General features: G+C 47.3%; 1 protein-coding gene across 4 annotated transcripts; it reads left to right on the top strand.

The window, feature by feature from the left end:
* The first annotated feature begins 419 nt into the window (after positions 1-419).
* On the top strand, positions 420-7689 carry LOC142852967 (pyrethroid hydrolase Ces2e-like). Of its 4 annotated transcripts, none has more exons than XM_075977939.1 (12): positions 420-495; positions 1051-1261; positions 3017-3158; positions 3646-3779; positions 3859-4117; positions 4854-4952; positions 5236-5376; positions 5486-5569; positions 5951-6095; positions 6483-6620; positions 7014-7086; positions 7503-7689. In XM_075977939.1, the coding sequence occupies exons 1-12, from the start codon at positions 420-422 to the stop codon at positions 7687-7689; spliced, it is 1689 nt and encodes a 562-aa protein (XP_075834054.1). The 4 variants fall into 4 exon arrangements, with proteins under 4 accessions (XP_075834054.1, XP_075834053.1, XP_075834055.1 ...); XM_075977938.1 differs by having other exon boundaries at positions 5236-5409; positions 5504-5569; XM_075977940.1 differs by lacking the exon at positions 4854-4952.
* The last annotated feature ends 1947 nt before the right edge of the window (positions 7690-9636 follow it).

Raw genomic sequence — 9636 nt, 5'->3', positions numbered from 1 at the left:
TGTGGCGTCTTCAGTATTTACCTACCTGGAGAAGACCTCCTGGCTTTTCCTGATACAGCGCTCTGTTCCCTGACCTCCACCACAGCCCTGACACCTGGCCAGTGAATACAAGGACCATGATCATGGTGAATCTAGGTTTGAGAACAGGACTTCTGGTATTCCAGAATTCATGGCTTCTGCCATACAGTTGTCTTTCCAGGACAAAGAGCAGGAACTGCAGAAGTGTATTCTCCCTGGCTGTTGGCCATTGGCTCCTGTCACTTCTGCCTTTAGCTCTCAGGAAGTGAAAACTTTGCCCCACCCCACATGTTCTCTCACCTGCATTCCTTCTGGTCCTGTCTGGGCAGCATATATAATCTCCTTTGGGTTGTTGACACTGTCATTCTGGGACAGAACAGTCTCAGGCCTGGGAGCCTGTCATGCCGCTGCTCAGACTTCCTGGCTGGCTGAATGCTGTGGCCTGTGGCCTCCTGATTATTCTCCTCCATGTGCAGGGTGAGATTCCTAGGTGACAATGGGGACCTGGATCAGTTCTGTCAGAGGCTGCGCTTGCAGGAGGAAGGCAGTAGGGAAGGAGGCGCTCACAGAGATGACAGATGAAAGTACGAGAATGTGTGCCACTCCAGGCCTCCACCAAACCCAGAGTGAGCACTTAGCACTCAGAGGTTACTGCAGACTGAGGAGCCAGGCCAGTGTGAGGGGCTCTGTGGAGCTGAGGTCAGGAGAAGAAGAGCAGAAGGGGCGTTTCCCTCCTCCGTGTGTGCTTATCGCTATTCTTGGCTTTGGGTAATAACAATAATACCTTCATGCTACCAAATAGCTCTCGGTGTGTGACCTCTTTGGCAGAAATGCTCTGGCAACCTTCAAAAGGGAAATGGGAAAGACTCCTGGCCCTGAGGGATAGAGAAGCTCCTACACTGACACCCCACAGCTGAACTAGGAGGTCCTGGGTTCCCTTCCCATGTGCTCTTGTAACAAGCAGGTGAGAACTCCCACAATCTGTGGGAGCTGACTGCACAAAACTAACCCTGGTGGCATCTCTTCACACAGGTCAGGACTCACCAGAGGCCAACCCCATCAGAAACACACATGCAGGAAAAGTCAGAGGCAGCCTTGTCCATGTGAGGGGCACCAAGGTTGGTGTCCACAGATTCCTGGGAATTCCCTTTGCCAAGCCACCTGTAGGACCACTGCGCTTTGCACCCCCTGAAGCCCCTGAACCATGGAATGGTGTGAGAGATGGGACCTCGCAACCGGCTATGTAAGTTCTGTACCCAGAGGACGTCTGGCCCTGGGGGGAACAGTTGCTCTGAGCTCTGAGTCATGCTGAAGTCTTTCCTCCATCTCAGTCCACAACGGTTCTCTGCCTGTGCTGAGGGGCATCTCCCAGGCATTTTTTCAATGAATGTGGTAAGGATTAGAGAGGAACAACTGTGCCAGGCCCCTGGGTCAGAGCTTGGCATCTGCAGGGATTTAACTCCAGGTACTGCAGTGAGAAACATATCCAAACCGGTCCCAGAATCAGACTGTGCCAAGTAAACTCTCTAAAGTGGGGAGGTCTGTGGGCAGAGTTCATTGTGTTTATATTAAGCAACAAGCATTGTGTTTGGCATCGTGTGCTACAAATCCCTCAGGAGGGCAGCGGTACTTGGCAACCCTACCAATGTCATTGCAGTAACACATAAGGTAAGTGCCATTGTCCAAGGAATGAGTATAGAAGCTTACACTGGAGAATATGTAGGAAAAAGAGGTTCCCTGAGTGTCTGGACAGGGGATGAAGGGACAGCATTGTCCGTTCCTTCCCACAGTTCCATTGTAGACACAGCACCCAAATACCCAAGTACTTTACTTTATTTCCTGTTGCTGTAATGCAAACCCCCTAACAAAAGCAGCTTAGAGGAGAAAGGATTTACCACAGGTCACAGTTCTGGTTATAACTGTCATGGGGGAAAGGCCTTTCAGGAGAGATCGCAGTGAGAATGGTCACCTCACATTTATAATTGGGAAGAGGGAGCAAAAGAACTCACGGGTGCCTCTAATGCTCAGCTCACTTTTCTATTCATACAGTACAGGGGTCCCTTGCTAGGGAATGGCACCACCCACAATAAATAAGTGTTCCTTCTTCAGTTGATGTAATCAAGATAACCCCACAGGCCAACCTGGTCTAGACGATCCTTCCTGGAGACTCTAGTACCATTGTGCCGAGTCAGCAATCAACACCACAACAAACATTAGATAGTACGGGGAGAGAGGTGAATGTCACTACAAGCAGTTGAACATCTCCATAGATAATCTAAGAAGTCTCAACACTCCAATCTCATTAAGGTTCCTCCACCCCACTCGAGACCACCCTGGAAATCTGGATTCCCCCCCGCCCCAGCCTCCACAGAGTCAGTAGACCTTACCTTGATAGGAAGGGACTGTGGAGAGAGATCGTGTGTTAAGGGACACACAAAGGAAGCAGGCACTGAGGATAACTGGAAAAAAATGGGACTTGCTTTTTTTTTGAGATTGTAATATAGTTACATCATTTCCCCCTTTCTTTTCCTCCTATATATCCCTCCTTGCTCTCTTTCAAATTCATTTATTCTTTTGTCACTGATTGTTCTTACATACATATATGTAGTGTATATATGCATATTTATTCCTAAATATAACCTGCTTAGTCTGTATGCTATGTATGTATATATATATATGTGTGTGTGTGTGTGTGTGTGTGTGTGTGTAATGTGGTTGGCCATTTAGTATTGGATAATCTATTGGGTGCACTTCCCTAGGGAAGACATTGTGTCCCACTCTGAGCATCCCTTAGTCGCCTGTAGTTCTTTGTGTAGGGCTGAGGCCACACGGTCCTCACCTATTAACTTCAGGATGTCTACTGATGTTAACCTTATTCAGCTCATGTTCAGGCCTCAGTGTTGATGAGACTTTGTGGGTGTGTCTTCTGATATTACTGGGAGACACAGGTGTCGATCACTGAACATCCCTTGGGATCAGCGTCTATCATTGTCCTCAGGTGTCTACAAAATGATGATATAATGAATTTAGAGGGTCTGAAGAGGATAAAGCTGATCATGCCTCCCATCTCTATGTCTGAGGACTGCCTGTATCTCAACGTCTACACACCAGCGCATGCCCGTGAGGGCTCTAACCTGCCTGTGAGAGTTGGTCCACGGTCAACTGGGTGGGAGTGGAGATTTCTTTCCTAGGAAAATGAGAAAGGACAAAATCAGCCTGAGCCCTAGAGATCCAGGCAGGTGTCCGAGGGATGAACATTGAGACAAAGTCAAATTTCCAGCTTTGGGATGTTGGTTGTGTCGATGAGATTTGGTGATTCTTTGGATTCATAATCAGGAAAAACTCTTAGGGAGACACCCTTTTCCACACTTTTGAGAGTGACAGTGACATCACTCTGGACTTAAATCAGTTCATCTAAGCTGAGATTCCTGGTGCAGCAATGAGTCTTGAAAAAATGAGGATGAGACTGTGTTCCTCGCCTGTGGCCTGGGTCTAAGATGCTGGGGAGTCCTGTGTGTGTTTAGCTGCACACAGAAACTGTTAGAAAGCAGCCCCTAATCTAGAAGGCAGTCCCACTTGAGCTTGTGCCCGACAGAAGCCTCCTGGCATCTCTTCTGATTTTTCTAGGTGATGGTATGGATCCATGGTGGTGCACTGATTATAGGCATGGCTTCCTGGTATGATGGATCCAAACTGTCAGCCACTGAGGATGTGGTGGTTGTTAATATCCAGTACCGTCTGGGCGTCCTAGGCTTTTTCAGGTGAGACTAGGACTGGGGTGGACAATGGCAGCTGAGAAGAACCTAGGCAACGTTTGATCCATGTCCTTCCACTTGTCAGCACTGGAGACCAGCACGCCAGAGGCAACTGGGGCTTCTTAGACCAAGTGGCTGCCCTACGCTGGGTCCAGCAGAACATCGCCCACTTTGGAGGCAACCCTGACCAAGTCACCATCTTTGGCGAGTCAGCAGGTGGCACAAGTGTGTCTTTCCATGTTGTGTCCCCCATGTCCCAAGGACTCTTCCACAGAGCCATCATGCAGAGCGGGGTGGCCCTGCTGCCTCTCCTTATCTCTAACACTTCTGAGATCATCTTCACGGTAAGTGTTCTCCAACACCCCAGCCCTAGCTCTCTGCCTTATCCCTGAGGCTCTGGTACTCTGTACTCTGTTCAGTGAGGAAACAAAGACCATGGGAAATGGCTTCTTTCCAATAACTTCTAAGAGGCTCAAGGATTAAAATCTACTTTTATCTACTTTATACATGCTGAATACATTATGTGGCTAGCAAAGCTGCTCCCAGAAGCTTTCGTCTTCAGCATAAGCAGTCGTGCATGATTTGGGGACACGATTCAGTGGGTGAGAGAGCCTGCTTTGCCAGTGTGAGGAGCTGAATTCAAATCCCCAGAAACCACATAAGGCTAGATGTGATAGTATTTGCAATCCCAGTGATCCTATGGTGAGGTTGGTGGCAGAGATGGGAGTGCTCTGCATTGGTGTAGGAAGCAGCAAACAAGAGACCCTGTCTCAAACAAGGAGGAAGATACCCAATGCTATTCAGGCTTGTCCTCTAACTTTCACAGGCAAACTGTGGCACACAATACACGTTGTCACATAGGAACACACACAAAAAAACCCCACAAAAACCTGCAGATAGAATGATCTCCTTCTTACTTGTCAACTCTAAGCAACTGGAAAATAGGAACAACTTTACACCATGCTGTAATCCATGCAAAACACACAATACGATGTAATATTTAAGGACAGTGGTACCCACTGCTTAGATACTGCTCCCTGTCAGGGAGGATGAGCCAACTCAAATCTTCTCCCATTACAGACGGTGGCAAAGCTATCCGGTTGTGCAACTTCAAACTCAAAGGCCCTGGTGCACTGTCTTCGAGACAAAAGTGAAGCAGAAATTCTGGCAATTAACAAGGTTGGCACAATTGTGTGACTGCTAAGTAGGGGACTATCGGGTATGTAACTCACTACTCTGGACAAACTACCCTTTCTGCTTGGCTTGGCACCCTTGTAGTCCTGTGTTCAAAATGAACACCTACATAAGCTAATTTACATGGAGGGAGTCTTCATGGGTGAGGTGGGAGAGGTGTGGTGGGGATGACCGTCCTGAGACAAACTAGGAAGAGGGAAATGATGGAGAACACTCAATGGCCGTGTGTGTGTGTGCGTGTTCAGTACTGGCCTTGCATGTCCCTCAGGCCTTCAGGATCATCCCTGCTGTGGTGGATGGAGAGTTCCTACCCAGGCATCCTCAGGAACTCTTGGCCTCTGCTGATTTTCACCCTGTCCCCAGCATCATTGGTGTCAACAATGATGAGTATGGCTGGATTCTCCCACTGGTAAGACCCAGTTCTGATCTCTTATTGCCTGGGGTCTTATATGGTGAGCTCAGAGAATCACTGATCCATAGCCAGCACACTTCAAACTCAAATACTCTCCACATCCCAGATCTTCAACACTTATCAGTCGTTAAAGAGAATAACCAGAGGTACCCTGCGGGCTATTCTGAAGAACACAGTAGCAGAACAGTTGGTGAGAACCTTTAAGACCTGCCCCATTGAGAAGACTTCTCAATATCCTGTTCAGAGAGTATCCTACAAGTGCTAGATGTGTGTGTGTGTGTGTGTGTGTGTGTGTGTGTGTGTGTGTCTGGGGTCACTCAGAGCTTTCACCCTATACTGACCTCATCTGCCTTCCCCACCCTAAGGATGAGCTCTCTCTCTCTCTCTCTCTCTCTCTCTCTCTCTCTCTCTCTCTCTGTGTGTGTGTGTGTGTGTGTGTGTGTGTGTGTGTGTCTGGGGTCACTCAGAGCTTTCACCCTATACTGACCTCATCTGCCTTCCCCACCCTAAGGATGTAGTCTAGCTATCCCAGTGCTTACCTAACCTCATTCATCCTGATCTCTTGGTGTAGATGCTGCCTCCTGAGTGTAGCGACCTGATAATGGAAGAGTACATGGGGGACACTGAGGACCCACAAGCCCTCCAAATACAGTACACGGAGATGATGGGAGACTTCATGTTTGTGATCCCTGCACTCCAAGTAGCACATTTTCAGCGTGAGTACATCTGTAACAAGATCAAGGGAAGAAGCTCAGACAGTGGGTCCCAGGTGAGCTCTGCAGGATCCAGCCTTGGCCTGTGTCTGAATCAGATCTCTGGTTCCAGACAACTGAGAGTCTTTATCTAGTAAATCCTTATATAGTGCATAAGAGAATGATGTCTTATCCGGGTACAGCTGAGTGACTTGCGCAAACTTCCCCTGGGGAGGACAGAATCATCATTTAACAAGGGACTTTCCCACAGCCAATGCTCCAGGCTGGGACTCTACACTCAACTGTTGTCATTCCAGATAACTTGAGACCAAGTTACCTTGTCACCCAATGTGGGTCAGAGCAGTATGAGGCAAGCTGTGTTCTTGTGTCACTATGTGTTCTTGCCCTCAGGTTTCCGGGCCCCTGTCTACTTCTATGAATTCCAGCACCGGCCCAACTTTTTCAAGGACTTCAAACCACGGCATGTAAAGGCCGACCATGGTGATGAGGTTTTCCTTATCTTTGGATCCTTCTTCTGGGGTGTCAAAAGTGAGTCTTCTTTGCTTTCCATGAACAGAATGGAGAACCAAGTTTGTACCTGAAGGATAGCTGAGCTTTGAGTCTAGTTTAGGAGTTCAAGGCTCTGGAAAAAGCGGGATCAAGCGTGTACTATCTCACAGCTTAAAAACCCACTCTAGGTCTGGATATTTTCTAATTTAGCTTGTGCGAGAGGAAATGAGGGTTCACTGGCTCACGATTAAGCCTTGGGACATTACTTAGAGAACTAAGTGGAAATTAGATGTTGAGTTATAAGGGAGGGAGGGAGAGAGGATGAAGCCTAGAATTCAGTTTTAGGGTACAGCTGGCATGGAGAATATGAAGCATGAATGGAGCGGCTACATTAAATGGCTGGGATCTGGACCCTTGCCCTCTCATCTCCAGTTGACCTCACCGTAAAGGAGAAGCTGCTGAGCAGGAGAATGATGAAGTACTGGGCCAACTTTGCACGATACGGGTAAGAAGATGCTCTTCCCTCAACCTCCTAAGGGTTGGGTCTCCATCTAGGGATCCATTTGTGATCGGTGATAGCATTAGCATGCAGAAATCCCTCATATGATAGAGTCCTCTGTACCCAAGGAATGCTGAGATTTGTAGGTGTTGCCCACTGGTCATTGCACAGTGAGCTGTGGCTGGGTCACAGTACTGTGGTACTGTTCTTTAGATCTTGCCTCTGAGAAGGCGGCACAAAACAGGTCAAGTAGCCTTACCCCATATAGAACAGAAACTAGTGGGTCATACTTGTATTCCTACATCAGGACATCTGCCTCATCAGTTCCCTGGTCTGCTTAGTCCACTTCCCTGACTCAATTGGAAGATCAGGTCTTAGAAAGAAATTGACCTCACGCTTCCCTGTTGATATCATATCCACAGGAACCCCAACAGTGAGGGTCTACCCTACTGGCCAGTGTCAGACCAAAGTGAGCAATACCTGCAGCTGGACCTCCAGCCTGCTGTGGGCCATGACCTGAAGGCCAGAAGGCAACAGTTCTGGACCAAGACTCTGCCCCAGAAGATTCAGGAGCTAAAGGGGGCTCATGGTAAAAACAAGGATGTGTAATGTCCAAAGTAAGGAAAGGTAGGTGAACTTCGGTAAAGCTGAGATTAGCCCGAGGTTCTCACAGCCCATTTAGAAGCCTGCATCAATTCCAACATTCATGTAACCATAACTAATCTCTATAGTTGTCCATTTTGACAACATGTATGACAAACACTCTATTTGTCATTCCTTACTCAAAATGCTAGACAAAGTTTTATTAGACATAGTCCATACAGGCTCTCACAGAAGTGTGGGTGTGTAAGCTTCAAAGTGCACCCATCTTCTTTTACACTCCTCTGGAACTAGACTCCTTTCTCCTATCCTCCCCTTACCTTATCTCTATCCTCTCTTCTTTCCCAAGAACAAACCCCAGAAACTGTGGGTAATGTCGACTGCAGAGGGTGGACATTTCCAAAACCCAACCCTTCTCTCAGCAAGTCCCATGTTTCCACATAAGTGTTCAATGAAAAACGTGGTTTTGCTAAGTCCCAAGTTGCCTACCTAAGTTCAAGCTGCTGTTCCAGTCAGATCATGAACTGCCACAGATATTGTGATGGGTGTCTGTGACCCCAGCTTCTCAGAACCTGAGACAGGAATATTGTGTGAGCCCAGGAGTTACAGAACAGCTTGGGAAACAGAGCAAGACTTACATCTCATAAACAAAAGCAATCATAAGCTGTGTCACTTGTAAACAGCAGAAATGTGTGTGGAGTTCTGTGGACCAATAGAGTCAGGGTCAGGCTGTCAGCACATCTACTGTGAGACAAGGACTAGCTGTTCGGCCCAAAGATTACACCCTGTGTCCTCTGCAGGTAGAATGTACAAACTATGCCACTCTGGGACTTCTATGGGTCTCAACTCTTAACATCAGCACATTAGGAACTAGGCTTCTGCAAATGAATTTGAGCCACACAGGTTTTCAGAGCTCAGCTGCTAGACCTCTCTGACATCAGCCACTGAACATGCCAGGCTCTGAAAACCTCTGTGCAGATTGTCTCTATAGAGAAAATCTCATCTATTTCCTTCACAAATTGCAAATGGTCCACTTTTATGAGAAGCTGACCTGACATGTTCATAAACACCTCGTGCTGGCTCAGGAGAGGGGGTTGACCAGAAGGTCCAGGTAGGCTTCCTCTAATAATAAATTTGCTCTTATTCCTTGTGTGTATTTGCAGACACTGTGAAGCCCATACTTGTATGAGCATATGACGTAAGTGAAGATCTTCTGCTGTGATGTGTGTCAAGAATGTGAGGTGTGGGAGGTAGGAATGTACACACATGTTTAGCCGAAAAGATTCCAGTCCGTGACACCCTGACTGCTGGCTTCACCATGTATGGGAGTTCCTTCCATTTTTTAAGAAATCCTTCCATTATATAATAATAATAATCCATTATTAAGAAACTCTTCTTAGCCGGGCAGTGGTGGCGCACGCCTGTAATCCCAGCACTCGGGAGGCAGAGGCAGGTGGATCTCTGTGAGTTCGAGGCCAGCCTGGTCTACAAAGGGAGTTCCAGGACAGGCTCCAAAGCTACAGAGAAACCCTGTCTCGAAAAAACAAACAAACAAAAAAAGAAACTCTTCTTAATAGTTCATATGATTAATTTCATTCTTATGTTATTGTTTTCCTTAAACTTTTCAATGACAGCAACTCCAAGTCTCTTGTATAACATACCATTTACAACGATGCCAAACTGTGCCTTTTCTTTTCCCAAAATCATGTCTCTTTGAGAGGTTGTGTCCTACTGTCCTATTGATTTTTTAACTTCTCATCCCTCTACCTCTGGTCAATTTGCCTTCCTTAGGCATCAGTTTTTCCAGAATATAGTCCCTCTTCATTCACAGTACCTTTGGATGAAAGTGAAGACCCCTGTGTTGTCTGTCCTCGACACCGGGGCACAGATGAGCGGAGTGCTAAGCCCTGGCACAGTGGCTGAGTTGACAGATACTTTCTGTTCTTCCCAAGGATC

Source organism: Microtus pennsylvanicus, chromosome 6 (genome assembly GCF_037038515.1).
Source record: "Microtus pennsylvanicus isolate mMicPen1 chromosome 6, mMicPen1.hap1, whole genome shotgun sequence".
Classification (NCBI taxonomy): domain Eukaryota; kingdom Metazoa; phylum Chordata; class Mammalia; order Rodentia; family Cricetidae; genus Microtus; species Microtus pennsylvanicus.
Note: the sequence above shows the minus strand (reverse complement) of the source record. Positions and strands in the feature narration are given on the sequence as shown.

Bases quoted from the DNA above. Each gene is read 5' to 3' on its own strand.
- LOC142852967 (XM_075977938.1), top strand. From the start codon at position 420: ATGCCGCTGCTCAGACTTCCTGGCTGGCTGAATGCTGTGGCCTGTGGC. The intron at 3,780-3,858 runs GTGAGACTAGGA...TCCACTTGTCAG, and splicing joins GGCGTCCTAGGCTTTTTCAG to CACTGGAGACCAGCACGCCA. The intron at 5,570-5,950 runs GTGAGAACCTTT...CTCTTGGTGTAG, and splicing joins ACACAGTAGCAGAACAGTTG to ATGCTGCCTCCTGAGTGTAG.